At 40.5% G+C, this 22,615-nt stretch overlaps 1 protein-coding gene across 4 annotated transcripts in view; it reads left to right on the top strand.

The window, feature by feature from the left end:
* The first annotated feature begins 447 nt into the window (after positions 1-447).
* The window catches only part of ATP8A1 (ATPase phospholipid transporting 8A1), a 252,519-nt gene continuing 230,351 nt past the window's right edge, over positions 448-22,615 (top strand). For all 4 annotated transcript variants that reach the window (XM_034958523.3, XM_003832229.4, XM_003832230.4 and 1 more), the window contains exon 1: positions 448-4,334. In XM_034958523.3, coding sequence (XP_034814414.2) covers positions 4,286-4,334 — 49 coding nt within the window. In that variant the 5' untranslated portion in view covers positions 448-4,285. The remainder of the gene's footprint in view (positions 4,335-22,615) is intronic.

The following is a 22,615-nucleotide window of genomic DNA, read 5'->3' as shown; positions in this document are numbered from 1 at the left end:
ATATGGTTTACAAAAGTTTTCTCCCTTTCTGTGGGTTCTTTTACAATTTCTTAATGATGTATTTGGAAGCACAAAAGTTTGGTTTTGTTTGTTTGTTTGTTTGTTTTTGAGACAAAGTCTCGCTCTGTCACCCAGACTGGAGTGCAGTGGCATGATTTCAGCTCACTACAACCTCTGCTTCCTGGGTTCAAGCGATTCTCCTGCCTCAGCCTCCCAGGTAGCTGAGATTACAGGCACCCACCACCACGCCCAGCTAATTTTTGTATTTTTAGTAGAGATGGGGTTTCACCATGTTGGCCAGGCTGGTCTCGAACTCCTGACCTCAAGTGATCCGCCCACCTGGGCCTCCAAAGTGCTGGGATTACAGGCATGAGCCACTGTGCCCAGACAAAAGTTTTTAATTTGATGATGTGCAATTTATCTCTTTTTTCTTTTGTTGTTTGTGCTTTTGATGCCATATGTAAGAAACTATTATCTAAGTTAATAAATATTTACTATTTTTCTCTGAAGAGTTTTATAGATAATTTAACTTTTACATTTTGGGTGTTTGATCCATTTTGAGTTAGTTTTTGTGTATGATACAAGGCAGGGGTCCAACTTTTTTCTTTGGCATGTGGATATCCAGTTGTCCCAACATCCTTTGTTGAAAAGACTATTCTTTCTCCTATTTAATTTTCTTGGCATGAAAACTTGATTTCCAATCTGTTTAGTTCCAGTAGTGACATCCTCTTAGTTCTTTTATTGTATTTTTTTCCTTTGTAATTTCAACTATCATTTACCCAACTCTGGGTACCTGACAGTCACCTCTGATTTGAATGAAGTTTAAACCTGAGTCTGTAGGCCAATGTAGTTCCATTGATGTCCACACCCTGCTATGACAGTAGAACAGAGTAGACGTATTTACACATACTTTATTTTCTCTAATGACTTAAAACAGCCATCCTAATTCAAAGAGAAAGCTAAGGACATGTTTTCCCATTTAGTCCTACATGGCACAGTTATTGGGAATGTAACGAACATCTGCCACTCAATGTTCATTATATTAGAACATAATTTACTTAGTAAAGTTGAGGAAAATTTGTGGCAAAATTCAAGGGAAAAATGTCAAAAAAAAAAAAAAACGCTTAAAAATGGGCATATTGGGATTCCTAGCATCATTCATTTAGAAGGCTCATTAGGAAACAAAAGTATCCTAAGATGACATTTCAGACTCTCCCAAATCTGGCACCTTTAGTCTCCATACATGGATTCCCAATGAAAAACCTTTACTGTAGTCAAGTCAGTCTCTTTGTTCCTGCCAAATATATATGCTCCTCTATCACTCCACTGACCTTAAACGTTCATTAAACAATGACTACCAAGCATTCCCACTAGAAAGAGGTCTCCTTTTTATTTCTATAGAATTAACCCCTACTTTAAGATCTAGCTCAACAATGTTGATCACCCTAGCTCTTAGAAACTTAGCTTTCTCTCAAAGTCCATAGTTGCTGCTTGTCTATTTGGCATGACATATTAGCCATCTTGTTGCTACTGCTGTTTAGCTTTCATTAAGTGCCTCTATAACCTAGTTCTCTGGCTCAGCACCTCACACGTGTTATGTATTCAATGTATATTTTGTGGAGGATAAAACCTGGATCTTAGGGAAGTTGTCCTTAAATAACCCTCTTCCTTCTAAGTCTATCAGCAGTATAGTCATATGACCTGAAAGATTTTAAATGATCTTGCTGACATCTGAATTCTACTACAGATTCCGTGACAAAGTCATGTGGCTGGAACCGGAGTTCCCTGCCAGGGGCTGGCACATTGCACTTCTCACACAATAGAAGGTGAGACGATCTGAGAGCCTTAAAATCAAGCAGATGCAGATTAATGCAATCCTCAACTTCAATCAAGTTCTGAACCAACAAAAATGTGTGATTTCTAGCAATCAGGAATGAGTGGTTTTTAAGAAATAAGGTAGTTGGGATACGCTTGCCATTATGGATAAAGTGATAATATCAGGGAAAGGACACACGGTAATCTATAGACTATATCATGCAATAGTCTTCTCTGTATAAATGACTTGTTTCCTGTATCAATGACGTTTTCAACTTTGCTGATGAGTTAATGGGACACACATGTAAAAAATGGATTGCTCTATACAAAACAGAGGTAACTTCTGGAGTTCCTTCAGTTATTACTTGTAAATAAGCAGAATTGAACCTCAACCCCATCTGAGGACTAATTAGGAATTACAAAGGTGATTGCTCATAAATGAACTATCGTCATGCTGCTGCGCACTGATTTTTAATAAGAACTGGTTATGGCTTCATATAGAATTACACCTAAAATGTTAATCAGAAAAGCACTGCATTTCCTCCAGTTTCTGTTCGCTAACTTTTAAAGCTGATTATTATTTTTACTATTTTCCTTGCTATATTAGCCCTTTAATTTTGTTTCAGACTCATGTTCATTAAGCCAGAGGAAGCCTGCTTTATACAAGGCGACCCTGGGCCTTGGAAGAAATAAAAATGCCCAGTGATGACAGTCCAGAAAAAGCTGTGTTCATTTTTTACGTTTAGAAGACCATACTTTAAATCATGACTATCACTGAAACAGATACATTCATTTATTGTTGAGTCCTGCTTTACCCTGAGATGTTCCATGAACACTGAGAATACATTTTCTTTGTTCTAATTCCAGCCTCTGAATCAGAGCCAACTAGAGTGGGCTCTTCATAAATATGCATTGACTGCCTGAGTATTAATGTAGGGCAGGGCTCTGATTAGCAAGTGCTACCTGCAGGAAGCAGAAGAAATACCACAAATGGAGATAGGACGCTATTAGCAGATTTTATTTCATTTTTTCCTGAGGCTTGGAAATAATCACTTCTCTCTCAGGTCAAACCTCTCCAGCTCTCTCCCTTCAGGATGTGAAAAGATCTCAAATAAAAGGCCTCTATGTGAGGATCTCTTTCGCTGGTTGCTGGAGGAAGAGCATGAAATGAGGGAAGAAGCAAATTGCTTCTGATTTATTGTTTCTGGTTTATTCCTTTCCTGCCAGTTCAGCAGCTCGCCAGAAACAGCACAAAACCTTACATCTTAACTTGAAGGTGAAGTATTTGTTTTGACAACTTTTTAGCATAGATCTCGGTATACAAAATAAAAGGTAATGAGGCTATGATAGTCTGAAGGACATCGGCAAATTAAAATTTAACATATTTATGGATTTTATACAAAGACTCCTCTCCCCTTTGCAGATAAAACGACTGCATCCAACTTTATGCAGATTTAACTAAAAGAAAAAAAAAAAGTCTTTTGTGAACCACCTGGGCCAATACTTAGTTGGCTTAATTGCTATTTCAGTGCCTTGTCAGGCTGCAGAGCCTGAACTAGGGAGATGCACCGGGCCCACTTGCAGGCGGGGCCCAGACGCACCCAAACCCCATGGACAAGAGCACCATGGGCACCAGGGGCCTCCCGACCTGGCAGCCTGTTGCTAGTGGGGGGGCAGGAGGACAAGTGCGGCTCAGGCCACGAGTCGGGCTGGGCGTGCAGAGAGGTTAGAATTACACCCAGATGGCGAACAGTCAGTCGTTCCTTTCCTGCTCTGGCTGGGGGCTAAACCTTGTAGTCCCAGACCCTTTCGCTTTCGCCTGCCGGCTCAGACCCAACAGCTCTTTCCGGACGACGGGCGGCTCCACTGCGCTCAAAAGCCAGGGGTAGCGGGAGGGGATTCGTGAGAATGCAGCAGCCAGAGCAGTCTTTCCCTTCTCAGCAAGATGTGAGAGAGTCCGAGTGGCCTGGAGGAGGAACCGGGTCAACCAACTCCACGGGGCGGAGCGAAAACGCTGGAGGACTGAGGAGGCTAAGAGTTGATCCCCCCTTTGAGTCGTGATACGGTCCGAAGCGGGGCGGGGCGGGGCGAAGGAGGCTCCCCCTGGCTCTCCCCGCCCCTCACCCGCCTTCCTTGCAGAGCGGCCGCGGGAGGAGGAGCGCAAGCCCCGCAGGCCGCTCCCCCGGCGCCGGCGCCCGAGCTCCGCCCCTCGCCGAGCCGCCCCTCCGCGGCTGCAGCAAGAGCTCGCCCAGCTCTGCGGACGCCGCCACCTTCGCCGCCACCGCTGCCTTTCTCCTCCTCCTGTCGGCGTGCGGGGGCCGCGCCCGGCGGCGGCTCTGCCCTAGGTGGGCGGCGGCGCGGCCCAGGCTGCAGCTGAGCGCTCTGCGCGGCGCAGCCGGGTCTCCCGCGTGTACCACGCCGTGACAGGTGCAGAGTCCGGGCTGAGGACCCACCTGCAGCCGCCGCCGCGATGCCCACCATGCGGAGGACCGTGTCGGAGATCCGCTCGCGCGCCGAAGGTAAGGGGCCGCCGAGGTTCGGGGCTAGCCCGGGGTCGGGAGGCGAGTGTGTGTGTGAGCGTGTGTGTTTATCCTGGAAGAGACCGCATCCCACCTCTTCCCCGGCGGCAGTCCGACTGTCGCGCCCGGCCCCTAGGGGACCCTTCCCCCCGCGCTGCCCCCAGTGCACTCGCAGACCCTTTCCAGGCTCCAGTACCCTCGAATGGGTGTTCTCCGCGGGAGCCCCGAGGCGTGCTTTGCACCGCAGTGTGACCATTAGGTCCCAGTCACTGAGCTCACTCGCCCTGCCCACCTCCCTCCCCACCAGCTCGATTTCCACTCAGCAGATCCCCAGCCCGCCGCCCCTGCCTCCGGCGCCCACCGTTTTGCAACCTCCTATCTGAGCTCCCAGCGAAGCGAGTTTGCTTTTCCCGGGCTGCAGGATCCTTTGATCCGTAGTCCCTTGCCTCTCGAAGCGCGGGGAGCCTTCATCGGGGTCGGGTGCCGAGTGGGTTCCCTGCATTACAGCTTCTGCAATTCTGCCTCCTGCAGCGGAGTCCCACCAGCTTGCGTCTGAGGTTTCGTTTTTGTGTTTCCCTTTTGCCCGAAACCCTCACTTCGGCCAGCTGAGCTGACTTTTCAGCCAGGTGGAAGCTGTTTTCTTTGCTCCACCTGGGACCAGCTCTTGAATGGCCATGGTTGTCAACACTGAGTAACAGATGCTCCGGGGTAGAAGCAAGTAAGCTTTCCGAGGGCCCAGACTCTTCATCGTCTCCGGGGAGCCCTCAACATCCTGCCTGCCATGTGGCAGGCACTCTGTAAATATTATTTGATTTTGCTCGCGTCAAAGCCAAGACTGTAAATATCCCAAGGTTTGTTTGTCCTCTCCCATAAACCGGTACTTGAATCCTGCAGAGGGTGGAATAACATGTTTTTCAGAAATCTATCTTGCCATCATCGCTGATTCCCACTCTTCCTCCCCACCTCCATCTTTTAATGTGAGACAGGTGGTGAAGTGGTTTTAGAAAAATATATAAGTTAGGAGAATTGGATTTCAGGGATGGAGACAGGCCATTTTTTCTTCTTAGGGTCTCCCTGTAAAAATAGGGTCCCTGAAATTTTCTGATTGCAGTATTTAGGAAATATTAAATGAAACTGCTGTGGGGAGAAGACCAAGCAAGATTCAAAACTGGCCTGTGTACTACATAGGAATTCGGTACATGCTGTCATTTGTAATACACCAAAAAATACTTATATAGGGCATTATAGTTTTACATACACAGTTGAATACATTATACTTTTAAAATGCACACTGTAAAAATTCATTTTTTTTACACTTCTGAGTGAAATTAGTCATAGAGATAGTGAAAGTAGAATGGTAATAGTTGGTGGTGTTCTTTTAAATAATAGGAATTGATGGGTCCTATATTGTGGGAAATAGGGGGAAGAGAAAAAGTCTGAGAGCACTGCAAAACCTGTGGCATGTGAGGGGATTACAGGGCTGCAGTATTGTTCTTGATTGGCTTGTGTATTTTCCAAAGTACTTTTACAAAGATTACTTTATGGAAACTTACAACACTCCTGGAGGTTGGTGAAGGTGGAGTGCCATCTGATAGTTGAGGAAACTGTGGCCCATTATGGTTTAGTAATTTGCCCAAGGTCAAGTAACTAGTTCAGTGACACATTTGGATTAAGAGCTCTGGGAAAACAAGGACTGCTGCTTGTTTAATCTTTGTATTCCCTGTGCGTCCAGCACAGTGTCAGGGCCATAGTGGTGCTTGGTGAATGACCCTTTCCCCTGAGATTAGTTGATTCCAGTTTATTATAGCTTCAGCATTGTGCTTGGGACTGTGGTGAAGACAAATAATGACTCTGTGGGGCTGGCGTTGTGGCTCATTGCCTGCTCTGCCCACACTTTTCTTTCCTAGGAAATATTTCTTTCCTGAGAAATATAGTCCTACCTTTCCTAAGGAATATTCTCCTTTGAGAGAGGCCCTGCTGCCTAGAGGGCCTTGTTCCGAACTGCAGCCTTTTTGGCCTCAGCTGATTGGACTATGGTTGGCTCCTGACCCAGAATCAACCAATTCTTATGTGACTCAGACACTTGTAACCTTGTGGTTTGGCTCAAAAAGAGTCTCTGTGTTAATCATATCTCTCTTGAAAACATTAAAGTTAGCGATTTAGAGTAAAAGCAGAAGGGAGCAGAGGTGAATAGGCTGGTATGGGAGAGAATGGGTGGCCATAATAAGTCATAGGAATGCTGCTGATAGAAGAAAGCAGAAACTATGAGTGAGTAGAGAGATAGCAAAGAAAATGGAATGGATGGGCAGACACAGATCCTGAGAGAGGGTGGCGAGACCTTGGAGCCTGCCTTCCCGAATTTTATAGCCCTAGTTCCCAAGTAGCATTAAAATAAGCTCTTTTTCCCCCTTTGAAATGACTTGAATGGGTTTCTGTTCCCTTCATCCAGATTGGCCAGATGTATGACTGTCATGCCTGTAAGTTGTTTACAACCAAACTGGGGAGAAAGGACTTAAAGAGGGAATAAATAGTCTAAGAGGGGATGTTGTTAATTAAATATTGTGCATGCTGTGGAGGACGCAGGACCTATGGAAGATTAGGAATTTAGTACATACTTATTACTGAACATGAGGCCTGCTGAGTGAACATTTCATTCAGGTGTGATTTGAGATGAGCCCTCACACAGTGCTTCTCAAACTCGAAGGTTCATAGGAATCACCTGAGGATCTTGTTAAACGCAGAGTCTGATTCAGGAGGTCTGGAGTGGGGCCAGAGTTACTACATTTCTGACAAGAATGTAATGCTGAAGGATGCTGGCCTGCAGATCACAGTCTGAGCAGCAGGATCCTAAAGGATACTGACATCTATTTCTGTAGTTAGGAGAGTGTTGAAGACAGTCATAACATGAACAAATGGGGAAAGTGAACATGGCTTATTTCAGAGTTCTTAAGGAAATTGGCCGGAAGCAGAGGGAAACTTGGAAGGAGCAGGCTAAAAGTTTGGTTAGGTAGACTACTGCCAGATTACAAAGCATTTTAAATGCTAAGGTGAGTCATTTGGACACAGGACCAAATATTTGAACAGGTTCTTAGAGTTCATTGAATCTAATTTCTTATTTAAGCCTAACTCCAATATATAATATCTAACAGGGCCAGTTGGGGGCCACGTCGTTATAAGGGAGGGACATCCTAAAAGTAGTAACTTAGCTAAGTCTGGAAGTGTGTTGGCTGGTTTGGAGGAAAAGGTATGGTAGATAGACTCTTGCAAAACAGTCTTAAAATGACAAAAGTCAGAATTAGTATTAGAGTGGAACAGTGAGAATGGGAAGGGAGGAATCAGATTTCTGACTGAATCATTAACTCATTCAGCAGATGTCTACTGAACTTCAACTACTGTTACAGGCACTTGGGATACATCAGTTAACAGAAGAGGAAAAGCATGGCCCTGGAGGTGCTTACTTTCTAGTGAGGCAGGAGACAAAACACACACAAAATATGCTAATTATAGAATTTGTTGTGTGGCAAATGCTATGGGGAAAATGAAGAGAAAGCAAAATGTTTAAGGTGGGTGGATGGATTGCAATTTTAAGTAGGTTAGTTAGACTAGCCCTCATTGAAAAGTTGGCATGAAGGAGATAAGGGAGTTGGCCTGGTGGGGATCTGGGGGAAGGGTGTTCCAGCCAGAGCAAATGCCCCAAGGCAGGAGAGAATCGGGAATTAGGAACAGTGAGGGGAAGAATAGTAGGAAGTGAGGTCACAAAGGTCATTGTGTTAGTCCACTCTTAGGCTGCTAATAAAAACATACCCAAGACTGGGTAATTTATAAAGAAAAAGAGGTTTAATGGACTCAGTTTCACATGGCTGGGGAGGCCTCACAATCATGGCGGAAAGTGAAGGAGGAGCAAAGGCAAAAGAGCGTGTGCAGGGGAACTGCTCTTTATAAAACTATCAGATCTCGTGAGACTTATTCACTGTCATGAGAACAGGACGGGAAAGACCTGCCCCCATGATTCAGTTACCTCCCACCAGGTCTCTTCCACAACACTTGGGGATTATGGGAGCAACAATTTAAGATGAGATTTGGGTGGGGACACAGCCAAATCATAGCAATCATATTATAGGACTTTGCTATTTAGTGAATATTTAGTAAACATAGGGCAGGAGAGAGAAGGACTTTTTTAAAAAAAGCAAGTCTCAATAATAATTTAGAATTCTAATATTAATAAGTTACCATGGATCTTATTGGTAATAGCATATTGATATTTTATTAGTAATAACATTGGTAGTAGGTTCATAAATTATCAGGGATCTTATTGGGCTGGCTTGTGAAGATTTAGTTGAGTAAATCTGTGGTGGGCTTGGGGATTCGCATTCTTAATGAGCCTCCCAAGATACCCTGGTGCTGGTGAAACACATTTTGAGGAAATTTCCATTACAGTCTTGAGCTTGACTGGTTGAGAAAATCTATTAAACAATAAGGAAATTGGGAAGGAGGACTAATAAAATAAGAGATGATACTAATTCAAATTTTGAGGTAATGGGGACATCCAAATGGACATGTTTTAAAGGTAGTTGGAAATTTTTAGGTGAGATGTGGGAAACCTCAAACTTGGGAATCTTGAGAGACAATAGTTGAAACCCTGATAGTGGAAAAATTTGCCATAAGGCAAGAGTAGATAAAGCAGAAGACTAAGAATATTAGGTCTCTTTATTTAGCTGCCCCAGATAAATCAAATGGGTGTTGAACTTAGCATTTGAAATCTGGAAACAGACTGAAATAATGGTAGCTTACACAAAATAGTTTTTCTCAGTCCTGTAAAACTAGTGTGGAGGTAGACAGGGTTGGCTGTGCCTGCTACACAAAGTCATAAGGGATGTTGGCTCCTTGTGCCTTTCTGCTTCACTGTCCTGAGAGTTTGACTTCCATAAAGTCACAGCATGGTTGCTGGGGTGCCAGCCATCATGTACAATAGTTTTAGCCAGGAGAAAATGGAAGGGTGAAAGGCAAACAGGTTTTTCAGAAAGCACCACACAAAAACTAATGCTTATTTTGCATTGGTTTCCACTTGTAGGGCAAGCTGGGAAATGGAAATTTCCAGCTGGACATATTACCCAGTGTTGTGTTACAAACGGAAAAGGGTGTATGGTTATTGAGCAGTGCATTAGTCCATTTTCACACTGCTGATAAAGACATACCCGAGACTACTCAGCTTGGAATTCATTGTATCATTATCAGCATTTTGGGTCAAAGCCATTCAACAAGTCTCTAGGGAGTTCCATACTTTCCCACATTTTCCTGCTTTCTGAGCCCTCCAAACTTTTTTCAACCTCTGCCTGTTACCCAGTTCTAAAGTCGTTTCCACATTTTCAGTATCTTTTCAGCAGCACCTCACTCTTCTGGTACCAATGTACTGTATTAGTCTGTTTTCATGCTCCTGATGAAGACGTACCGAGACTGGGCAATTTACAAAAGAAAGAGGTTTAATGGACTTACATGGCTGGGGAGGTCTCACAATCATGGCAGAAGGCAAGGAGGAGCAAGTCAGATCTTACATGGATGGCAGCAGGCAGAGAGAGCTTGTGCAGGGGAACTTCCATTTATAAAACTATCAGATCTTGTGAGACTTATTCACTATCACAAGAACAGCATGGGAAAGACCTGTCCCCATGATTCAGTTTCCTCCTACTGGGTTCCTCTACGACATGTGAGAATTGTGGGATTTACAATTCAAGATGAGATTTGGGTGGGGACACAGCCAAACTATATCAGGCAGACAACAGAATCAGTCACAGTGAAGTTCTCAGATTGCCAAAGGCTCTTGCTTGGATAACATAGAAACTGCTCTGGAGCTCATACTTTACATATAATAAGGATTAAATTGTTCAAAACTAAAGAAATGCACACACACAAAAACTTCACATACCTATCCAGTGGTTTGTGTTTTCTTCTGTTGAATACTATAATGCTAAAATATAATGACATTTATTTGATTATGTAAAATATGTGCTAAACGATGTATCCAGAAGTTGTTTTAGGAATTGTTTTTCTAAATGGCAACTCTAAAATGTTTGTAACTATGTAGAATAGTATGTTTTATTTACATAAAACGTAACAAAAGGAATAAAAAGTAATTTAAGCTGTCCTTAAAGGAAAAATTTTAGGACGCTATTCCAGGTAAAAGATGACTAAGGTTTTTGTTCCTTTAAAAACCACTTATTATGCACCAGCTGTGTGCCAGCTAAATGGGTGGTGGGACAAAAGGATGTGGTCGATGAAGGAGGTCCCAAAGGAAACATGGAGATGAGTATGGAGATGAATTCAGTTTTACCTGAAGTGGCACTGTGTGAGAAGGTGTGTATGAGTATAGCGATACAGCATGTCATCAATATTTGAAAATCTCAAAGTAGGTGTCATTTTACTTAGTGTAATTCTGGAGATATAAGTGTATTAGATCTGATTATTTTAGGTTTTCTATCTTCAGTGCAGAATTCATGGTTTGTTTTTTCTGTCATTTCAAAAACAGAATTGAAGCATATACCTATGTTACAGCTGTGGGAATGTTTGCAAAGGTCAGAGGACGCTTTTGAAGTTAACGAAATGTTTGCTGCGTGGGTCTCTATTCACATGGTTTCATTGGAATGTCAATGACATGAAGGCCACCACTTTCCCCTTCATTCTTTACTTCTTAGTGAAAGGAGCCCAAACCTTCCAATGATTGTATTCTCCGGGTAGTAAGCTCCCTAAGGGCAGGGGGTTTTGTCTGGTTTGTCCACTGATATATTGCTCCCCATGAGGACATTGCCTGGCACATAGTAGGACCGCAGGCATTGGTTAAATGAATGAATCTATGTCCTAAAGATGAAAATGCCTTATAATGCAATTTGTAAAATACTCAGAGCTAAATCTAGATGTACTAAATCTAGTACCCTCCTACTGAAACCTTAGCACCCCAAAGGAGCGTTTTTGTGAGATTTGTTCGCTGTTGTACCCTCTACACCTAGAGTTTTGTCTGCCACATAGCCACCACTCTATATTTGTTGAATGAATGGATAACTCTGAGCTTTGTTTTTAATGGAAGAGCTTAGCTATGAGTCTTGATAGAAGTACTGCCTGCTTACTGGGAAAAACTCATGCTTCAGAAAGTCTTGCAGGAGAGAGTAAAATTCATCACAAACTACGCCATCCAAATATAATCACATTGTGAATATAAACTTTTATATACTTCATATAAATTTATATATTTACAATGTTAGAATTTTAGTATATGTCCTTCCCAACTATTTTCCAGAAAAGATATATTTGTTAGGAAGAATGAGGTAATCTGCATTATTTTTAATAATTTTATGGATATCTGTGCCCATATAGATTTGTGTAAATTTTGTCTACTGTCACTAGTTATATCCTTAATGCCTGGAATAGTGCTTGACACTTGGTAGCAGCTCAGTAAATCTTTGTTGAATGAACAGATCGATTTTATTAATTTTATGACAGCTTAGCATTCGTATGTTAGTACAGAATAACTTACTAAAGAACCCTGTGGGTGGACGTTTAGGTCATTTCAGTTTTTTATACTCTTGAATAAGCATCTTTGTATCTTTTTGTACACCTTTCTGATGGTTTTGTTCAAAGTCCCTAGAAATGGGATTTCTGGGTCAAAAGTATATATCTTTTTATGACTTTTGATACATATTTGAAAATAGCTAGAAAGATTATACTGGTTTACACTCCCACTGGAAGTGAATGAGAGTGCCTGTTTATCCCTTTTGCAGCACTGTATAGCATTTTTCTTCCTCCTTATGGATATAGAATGTAAAAAGTAAGTCTTTAAGTTTACATTGCTTTATTAGGTTTAACATATTTTGGTAAATGTAGTGATTATTTTTTTCTGAATTGTTTATAAAGTTTTGTATTGAAGTTTAAGAACTTATATGTTAAAGATAATACCTTTTTTCCTTATTCATAGTTTATCTTAACTTTGTAGTGCTTTAACATGTATGTAAATTAATTTTTATGAAGTGTAATCTTTCCTTTTTTTAAATTTCTGCTTTAATGTCATATTTTTCAAGATAATTTTTTAATTATATTTTTCTTTTAGTACTTTTGGGTTTCATTTTAAACAGTTATATTAGTAATTCCTGTGTGATTTACTTTGTGGTGAAATGTGAGGCCTGGATCTAAGTTTTTCCTCAAATTATTTACCTGATATAATAACCATATATTTAATAATCCTTTCTTCCCACACTGATTTGAGGTGCTTCCGTATGTATATATTTGAGTTTTTTTCTGGAGTCAGTCTCTCTTTCCCTTCCCCCCACCCCACCCGCCGCCACCTCTCTTTATTTTGGTCCCTTTTAGCCCCTGGTATCAAATTCCTTTATTGCAACATAACAAAAAATATTCTCTTAGCTGTCCCATTTGCTTTGCTCTTTTCTCTAGGTTTTTCTGGGTTTTCTTTCCCCCACAGTTGTATTTTTCTACTAGAATTTATGAGTACATCATTGAATCAAGTTAAAAAACATGTTGGAATATTTATTGGAATTGCATTGTTTATAAATTTATATTAAGAGAATTGGCATCTTTCTTATATTGAGTCATGTATGCTTAGTTTCCCTCTTCAATTATTGCTACTTTGATATTGGTATCAGTCTGAATTCATTTCAGTTTTTCAGTTAATTTTTGTCTCTGTAGGTTTTAAAATTATACTGTATGTCTTAAAGCAAAGTATTTTTAAATGAGGTTTTAAATTAATAAGATTTGACCAGGTATATGTTGGTTTTACTACTTTTTGAGCAAGAATGGTTCATTTCTATCTGCTGATGTATTGTGGACTCTGCTTCCAACTTACCACTTTTATTATTTCATATAGTGGCCCTGACATGATAGCTGAGATATTACTCTTTTTTCTCCTTTTTGCTAGGAATAAGGTCAAATTTAGACCAACTAGATTTAGGTAATGGTTCCATGGAATCTACTTACAAATCAGCATTTATATCTCAGATCAGCACTAAAAGAAATAAAACGTGAGCCACAATCAAGCAGCTACATTTAAAATGTAAAAAGAGGTGTTAAATGAATTTTAATACTATATATTTAATATTAAATAATACAAGTAATAGTGTATTTAATATATAAATACTAATATGTATTATAAATATAAATTTTCTTTGGCCCAATATATCCAAAATATTATTTCAATATTTTGTTATAAAAATTTATGAGTGGTAGTTTACATTTTTTGTGCTACGTTTTCTAAATCTGGTGGGCATTTTATAGTGCATCTCAATTTGTACTATTTCATGTGCTCAGTAGCTACATGTGACTAGTGGCCACTGTATTGAACAGCATAGTTGTAAATTATACCTCTAGCATATGCTTACTTGTTAGGATTTACTAGAATTTTTCAGAATATAAAATTTTGTGATGGAAACCCATAGCTCAAAGTAAGCTTGTTAGAAATACATATGTAGATCTTGAGGTTTAAGTCTTCAGCTCCCTTCTTAACAACAGAAGGCAGTCACGTGTGTATAAAACTTCACACATTATATGGGTGCTTAGATAATACTGCCTTTGACTTGGCCCTTGTGGCAATTTAGAGGTTTTATGTAAGTACATTGTGGCATCTTTTGTAGCCTGTTTTGTTTCCAATTTTTTAATCTCTTATAAAATATATTTGATAAATAAAACACCCTGCCATGTCTTCCTATTCATTTTTATTTAAATGTTAGCATGAGATGTGAAGTAGATAAAACTCTTAAGTAGTATTCTTTTATGTACAATATCACCATCACTTGTGCTAAACGGACAACTGTATAGAACTTGGCTTCATGGATTAATTAGACCTCTAATTGACTTGGCAAAGAGAGGTGTCTGTTTTAAATTGAGCCTCTGTTCATTATTTTATGTGAATTATCTTTAAAAGAGATGACTGATCTTGATCCATCTAGGGCTGTGCTTAATAATATCAGATTAGTTGAGTGACAGCTCAGAATGTCACTAAGAAGGCCAAAGCCAGCCTGGGTTCTGGACCAGAACACCACTTTAGTGGGCCAGACCTGTTTAGAGTACAAGATTGGCCTTTGTGAGTGAAACAAGCAAACAATGGTATGCAGGGTTGAGTCAAAGAGATGGTTTGTTCTGATGCCAGCCTACACCAGTTCAGCTTCTGTAATTGACCTAGGTCCCTGTGGTTAATTCTGGTCCTGAAGTAAAGCTAACGTTGTATAAAACAAATCTTCCAGCTTCTACAGACCGTCTTTTTCCCGTGTCCCTTCCTCAATCCCACATAGATTTAGTCCCAAAAATCTTTAACGTCGACATTTGAAGAGCTCTGACTTAGCACTCTAAAGATGAGGCATGCACACCCTGTCACCACTTCCCTGACCCTGAATGCCTGTCCCAGCAGCTTATAGAGCTCCAGGATGGGGGGCCTGCCTTGCTCTTGGCAGGACAAGATGCTGGTTCCCAACCCTAGCTTGGACTCCAGTGCTCAGCATTTGTGAGCCGTTTTGATGCCACACCAGGCCTACCAAGGTTTCTGAGTATCATTTGCTTTCACTTTACCCAGAGTTGCTTTTGGCCAGCTCACCTGAACCCACATCATTGCCCCATGCAGGAGATCTTTGGTTCTCAGTGTAGTTGTTGCCCATTTCCATTTGTCCTGGATCTCTCGCTCCACCATTGTATTGTTATCCCAGTGGCTGCGACTAGTTGGCCCTTTCCAGTTCCCTTCTAGTCTGTCTCACTCTACTTTTTTCTTTTTTTCTCTAACCTAGGCCATGTTCTATCTCTGACCAAAGAAATGAGATGGGTCTAAGTTTTATCCAATCCTGGTGGCTGCTCTACATGTTAAGCTGGGTTCAGTCTACCAACTGTGCCAGAATGGTTGTGATAAATATTCTCAGATGGACTTAAGTCAACTTTCCTAACTTTATTTTCATTGTCATGGGTAAATGTTAGAGAAATGACATGGGGAGGAATGTCTCTGCTATCTTTAATGAAAAGTGTGTCCAATGTGGACAGGGCAGTGGGAGGCTTGTGAAATGTAATTTGTTTTTATAGCCACATCGTGTGATGCTCAACCCTGGCTTCATAGTGAATTAGATAGGGAGCTTCTAAACAATACAGATTCCCAGACCCATCCCAGAACGATGGAATCAGTTGGTCTGTTCTACAGGGATAGGGACCAAGCATTAATATTTTATCTCCTAGGTAATTCTAATGTGCAGTGGTATTGAAAACACTGGTATAGAACCTTGAATTTACTTGCTGGCAGAGAGGATGGGAATAAATTGTATACAACTATATAGGTTGCGAGCCAAGAAACCAAGACTATTAGCTAGCCAAGTGATAGACAAACAATTTACCCAAAATATTTACCAAAGAAAATCAGTATTTTTGGTAAATTGTGTATCATCCAATTAGCTAATAGGACTAATTATACTCCTCTTAATTTCCCCTCTCAGAAATGATCAAGGTCATACATTAATACTATTTATTAGGTTTTGAAGACTTTCTTTAAAATTCTGAATTGAACATTCAATTCAGTACAACTAAGTGAAGAGTACAACACATTTAGTTTATTTTTAGCTGGTGTTATATCTACTCTGGGAGCTTGTTCAATATGAGCTTTTCTGCAGTGTCATTACTAGTTTTTTGCTAACCTGCTTGCTTTTAGTATGTTGTAGTAATTAGTTGCTTTATTCAGCCTATATTTGTAGCCCAAATATTTAGTCATTTGCAGCTGAAAAAAATAGCATAATGACTTCGTAATAGTCTTTGAAATTTCTGTGGCAACTTTTTTTTTTCAAGGAGTATATTTTCGTCAGTCTAGATTTATTGATTTATCCCATTATGACATGAGATAATCTTTTATAGGTTAACGTACAAAATGTGAAAACTCCCAATTTACCTGCCTTCCCTAATTGCTGAGATGAGGCCAATATTTGAGACTCTTTATTTGGCCATTGTGTTTCTTGGTGGCCACTCTGATGGGCGCTGGGTTCTAGCTTTAGGATGCTGCTGGTGGCCACTGCCGGGTGGGAAGATTATCACTTGACGCTCTGGGGATTAGAAAAACACCATAGTACTGTAGATCAAGTGCATTGTGTCCAGCATTTGTGATTGCTGTTTATTTTATAGTTCTCATCTATCCTTATTTGTCTCTGCATTTAGACTTTCCTTTTATTAGGTGATAATGTGATTTGTACTTTGCAGATGGAAATTATTTTCAAAAGCCAGAATTTGATCTTGTAGAGGATGGAAAGTTCTGAATTGTTGGCTCAATTTAACCCCAGATGGCGACTGATTTCTGTCTCTTTGTTTAAAGTTCAGTAAGAGAATCATTACATGAGTTGGCCTTTTGTTGACTTCCAAGTGAATACAATTAGCAAAAGAAAAAACCCTCTTAATTTCCCCAGGTACCAAATTGAATCCCCCTTGAACTTATTAAGTGAATTTCCCGGTGGAATTTATCCCTGTGGTTGGTGAACCACTCTCCTATATATTTTCATTTTAACTAAGCCTTAATACGAAGGCCTTCAGTCTGAACTTAGTAGATTTCTTTATAGGTCAGATATTTTTCCATATGTTCAGCTAAAATTGGCCTTTTAAATAAAAATTCATTGAAGCAAATAAATCACTATTGTTACTGTTTGTTTCATATGTTTTTGGTCTGCTCAGTACCAGATGACACAGTAGCCACCTGAAAGTAGGGCATATTTGTTTTGTGACATAACTACGCTTGAAGCTATCTTCAACATCCTAAGCTAATGCCCTATAAATAATTGGTGAGAAAGTGAAACGAGGCACTGGGACTTCCTGTAGGCCTGGAGTGATATGTGTGTTCTGGCCCTTCAAAGCTGTGCGGCCTTGAGCATGTCACTTAACCTCTGTGAGACTCCTGTTTCTCTTTGATAAAGTGATAATACCTACCAGCGAATCATCTGCCTGTTGGATAGTGAGGAGACCAAGCCTGGCTACACACTGGAATCTCCCAAGGAGTTTTCAACACACTGACCCCTGGTCCCACCCCCAGGGATTCTGATTTCATCTTGGGGGTAAGGGTTGAAACAAGGAGAAATGATAGTGGCTTCAACTACTAAGCATCAGTGGACATGATGGGGAGTGGTCAAGATTCAGAATATAGCTAGAAGATAGATCCAACAGATTTGTTGATGGCTAGGATATGGAATTTTAAAAAAAGGAGTCAAAAATGACTAAAGTTTTGGGCCCTGAGCCCAAAACAGTGGTGCCATTTACCGAAATAGAAAACACTGGGATGAAGGAATGAAAACCAGCTTGCATCTTAGAAAGGAGTGAGAAAGTCCCATGTGTCAAAAATACATATGTTTGTAGACATTTATTTTATTCTCTCAGAGTATTGCATTCATCCTAAAATCTGGATTTCAGAATTTCCATCTTCTGTTTCCCTCATCTTCTTTTCTCTGAATATTCTTTAGAATTTCAGTAAATGCACCTGTTAGTGTAATACGTGTTCCCCGTTGCTATGAATTTTAAGTATCTGGGAACTGTATGGATTTATTCTGTTTGGGATCGATAATTACATTGCCAGGACTTTTTGCTGCCCAGTCAGAGTTGATGAGAACAGTCTTTCACGTCATCACTGTGTTCTTTTGGCTCTTGAGGTGGTCCAAACTGCAGGGACATTTTCCAGAGTGGATATATTAAATGAAAGCACTTACTATAAAGTAGGTGCTAAGCAAATGTTTCATGAATCTGCATCTGGTGAGTGACTGGGATAAGATCAGGCTGTTCAGATTTTGGAAACTGAACTTTTAAAAACGCTGGAGTGGTTTTGAAGTCTTCGTGGAGTTTTCTTATATTCATCTGTATGCCCATCACACCTTGCATGGCAGTGGTCACGGTATACCAGCAGGTCTAGGGAGCTAATATCATGATTCTAATTAGTAGTAGTAGCATCTTGAGGTAAAATGTTGCATTAGGAGGTACTTACTGCATGGAGTGATTTTTATTTATGGCATTAGAAGGTTCTTGAAGCATTTGTTTCATCACCCTCGCATCGTTTTTGTTCTACCTGTGGATTGAGTAGGGCGTGCGGCAATCTCACACATGTGTAGGTGTCATTGCTTTAATGTCACTGAGCAATGTGCTGGTCTTTTCAGTCTTTGCAGCCCACCAGCTGTCATTCACACATCCTATCTTAATCTGTTTAGTGGAGGTTTCTGTCGTCGTCTTTAGCTACATCCTGACAAACTGAAGGATGCCGACCATTCCTTACTTTGTTTTGTGAAAATGATTCTTGGCTTTTTGAGCCAGTCTCATCTGACCAGTCTTAGTGGGTTCTTCAGTACTGCCCACCGTGCTTGTGGTAGATGAGCCATCCCAGAGCCACACCCATTCTCAGAGTCTCGTTAGGGCGTGCTGGAGTTCTTGGATGCTCTTTTGTGGGTTTCCTCTTTTTCTAGCTTTGTTTAATGGATTTGTTGGATATTTGGCAAACCTGGTTGTGGCATTGTGTTATCAACAGGCAGATGAGAGTGTCACACTTTCCTTATCCTGGGTAGTGTCTGGTTCTGTAGGATAAAACACTTGTCTTGTTTGTGGACAGTGTATGTTGCTGTGTGTGCTATATTGATGTCCCTACCAAAGTTGTAATGGGCAGGAAGACTTTAGTTTCTTCACTGGATGTTTTTGATGATTGAGACTTTGTTTTAAAAAAACAAAGGTGAGTTGTTTTCCTCTCTTGCAAAGTCACAATGGAGATAAGAAGCAGGTGCCAGTTAAACTCCACTGACTCATTCTGAGATTAATGTAGCAGCATAATGATGTTATTTGGGTGTTTCTGCTTCTTGTAATAAAACGAGGACTAGTCTGTTGGAACTAATCATGTATCTACCTGTTTGTATGTTACAAAATGTGTAAATAGCTCTAAAAGTTAAAGTTGTAATGATTCAGATAACTTTCATCATTGTTCATTCATTTTTTCCCCAGTACTTTTTAAGGCCTAGCTCATTCAGAACTGTAATTCAGTTCTATCTTCCTATGAACACACTGCTACTGAAGTCAATGGGGTTAACTATCCTACAAGCATTTGTAGTAACTAATTTAATAATACTCTTTTCCATGTACAAAATGCGGAAAACTTGCACCCTGCACTGTATCAGTGGTTCTCTCAATAAGCTTATAGTTGTCTTAAAAAAAAAAAAAGAAATTTAAAAGGATAGAATCCTTGGATTCTAGAGTTGGAAGGGAACTTAGAAGTCATTTAATGCAACACAGTAACTGATATGGCTTGAATACCTCACAGTGAAGGGAACACACCCACACACACCCTTTTAAGACAGCCCATTCCATTCTCAGACACCTCACATTTTTTCTTGATAAGAAAGCAATAAAAGCAGTAAAAACATTTATGCTCTACATGCCTTGCTGGGTCAGGTGTCTCCCATATTGTATTTACACAGTTGCTTCTTTAGGCCTTTAGTATAGAACCTTCAACTTATTCAGCCTTTCAAAATCTTCTAGAATTCTGATTTTTTTCATGTCATCTGTACATTGATTAATCATGTCATGTGTCCTTATCCTGTCATTGGAACCCAGGCAGTCTGCACCCAGAGCCCTTACCAAGTTAGGCATTTACTGTAAGGGATCCTCTTGTATCACAGCAGAGGTTCATTGTTCTTTTTTTTTTTTTTCTGGCGATGGGGAAGTCTCTGTATGTCTGCTCCTTCACTTCCTAACTTTGGCATGCATGTGGCTTCAGAGTGCCATGATGCTCCCTCCAGCCCAACTGTCCGTGATGTTCCTTACTTGGTGCTGAGTTGACTGACCACAAATCCACATTCTCTAAAAGGGATCTGACTGGCCTGGCTGGTCAGGTGCTCCATGTTGACCCTGACACCTAGGGCTCAGGTACTAGGCCAGGCCAGGAGATGGAAGGAGAGACCGAGTCCAAGGGTGACCCAGGGGGGAGGCTCTTTCAGAAGGGCTCACAGGCAGGGATGGCCAAAGAATAGCTTTAGTATGTGAGACCCCTCCATGTATGTTTGTCAGCTACATAGTTGTGAATCCACATTGTTTCATAATCATGGAATCGTGTGTCTTCATTTATAACAATAGGGCCTACACAAAAGCCTTCTTGAAATCCAGATGCTGAGGGTTCTATTTTTGAAAAGAAAGAAAAGGGATTAGGTCAGTGGAGGCTTACTGATCCCCACCAGTCACCACCTCCCTTTTAAGCAGTCTGTTAATCAGCTGCACTTAATGTTTGACTAGCATTGGCCTCAAACTCATTGGCCAATAGCATTATTATTCAGACTTATCTAATGTAAAGGACCTTTTTTAGAGGAAACATTTCTTTTTGGTCTTTGAGAATATATTCTTTGTATGAGAAACACTGCTTTCAAAACAATTAAGCTCAGTTCCATGTTTAACTGAATTCTCAGAAATGTTCTTTTAACTTCTGAATTTTCAGATCTTTCCCAAAAATCCTTTAGAAGCAGTGGATCCCATTTTGTAAATCTGTGAACTTTGAAAGCACATCTGTAGACTCCCATTTTAAAAAACAGTGGTTTATGATCTTTATGATCCATCTTCTTTTTAGAACACTGGGAGAGTGCAGGTGGCCCTCCTTATCCCTGAGTTTCACATCCATGGATTCAGCCAATCATGGATCAAAAGTATTCAGAAAAAATTCCATAGAGTTTCAAAAAGCAAAACTTGAATTTGCCACACACCAAGTACTATGTTGAATCCATGCAAATGACGTGTAGGCATTGTGTTAGGTATTATAAGTAATCGAGAGATGATTTAAAATATACAAGAGGATGTGTGTAGGTTATTTGAAATACTGCATCACTTTATATAAGGTAATTGAGCATCTGCAGATTTTGTAAGGGGTCTTGGAACCAATCCCCCATGCATACTGAACGATGACTAAATTGTCTTCATCTTTTAGTTCCTCTCTCATTCACCATAGTTCTTCTCTGATTAGTAACAGTTCACTTAACTATTTTGCAGGTTCTCACAGTTCTGTAGGTTAGAAAATAATTATATATACCTACACATACATATATGTATTTACTATAGGCTAGGAATTCATTTAGAGCAGTTAGGTGCTGATTTTTCTTTTTTTCCCTCTTAAAATAATCCCCTACCTTGTCTTTTGGTTTAGTTCTTCGAACTAATGTTCATTCTAACCTTTCCAGTCTTAAGATGATTATCCTTGATAGACGATTGAAGCAAAGTAGATGTTGGAGCTGAGAAGTTCTGCCTTTTATTATCTGTTAACAACATTGTATCATCTATTCTAGGCAGCAGGCTCATCTCATCAATTCTTTGTGTCCCAGATGAAAGGGGGAAAAAATCGAGTGGTCTCTAACGTTTTTTACAACACCTTTCCTCCAGTCTCAGATGTCTGTGCATCTGTTAATATTCACTGTTGAACATGTGAACCTATCTATTTTCAACCTTTCCTGTGATCTTTTTTTAATCTTGTGCTTGTTCAAGTACTTCCTGTGAAGCAGCAGTGGTCTCTAAATACAACTCCTTCACCCCTCCCTGACCACCTCCCCCCCTCCCTGACCACCTCCCCCCCTTGTCAGGGCCTTCCACAATTACTCAGCATGTGGGTTTGGACAGCTGTTGGGGCTTCTGCACTTTGTGGGTCTTGATAATAAATTGAAATGTGCCCTCCTGAAATCCAGAATACATATCTGACATGGCCTGGTATTCCCCTTTGACAGTCAAAAACTCTTTGATACAGTTATTTTTTGAAGAGTATCATTACTACTTTACCACTTTTGCTTGGATTAGAATCCAGTCCGTAGTGTCAGTCTGCCTTGTTTCCTGTGCATTTTTAGAGGTGAACTTAATGCCACTGCAAGTCAGTGGTGCTTTAAGCTAATTGAGACTTCTAGGAGATGCTTGGTAGATGTCTGGTGGTTGCAACCCCTCGTTTCTGGTGCAGTCTGCTTCTGTGTCAATTTTTAAACATCTATGTTGGCAAATATACTATTTAATTCTTCTGTCAGATAAAGTTATCTGTGGGTTATTCCCAAGGAGATGTCATTAAATTCCTTCTGTCTTTCATTGTTCTGGTTCCTTTTCCAGTTAAGCATGAAATGGCGTTAGTAAATGTTTTATTATTTTCAAGCAATTCAGCATGCCGAAGATGACTATTATTTTAGGTTAATATCCAAGGCTGGCTGCCAACAAGATTGACTGCTTACTATGTGTGACACCCAACTCTAGGCATACTATAGATTTCCTTGTAATACTGCTTAAGGATATCCTTTCTTCTG

This window comes from Pan paniscus, chromosome 3, assembly GCF_029289425.2.
Source record: "Pan paniscus chromosome 3, NHGRI_mPanPan1-v2.0_pri, whole genome shotgun sequence".
Lineage (NCBI taxonomy): Eukaryota > Metazoa > Chordata > Mammalia > Primates > Hominidae > Pan > Pan paniscus.
This window is presented reverse-complemented; position numbering and strand designations above follow the sequence as displayed.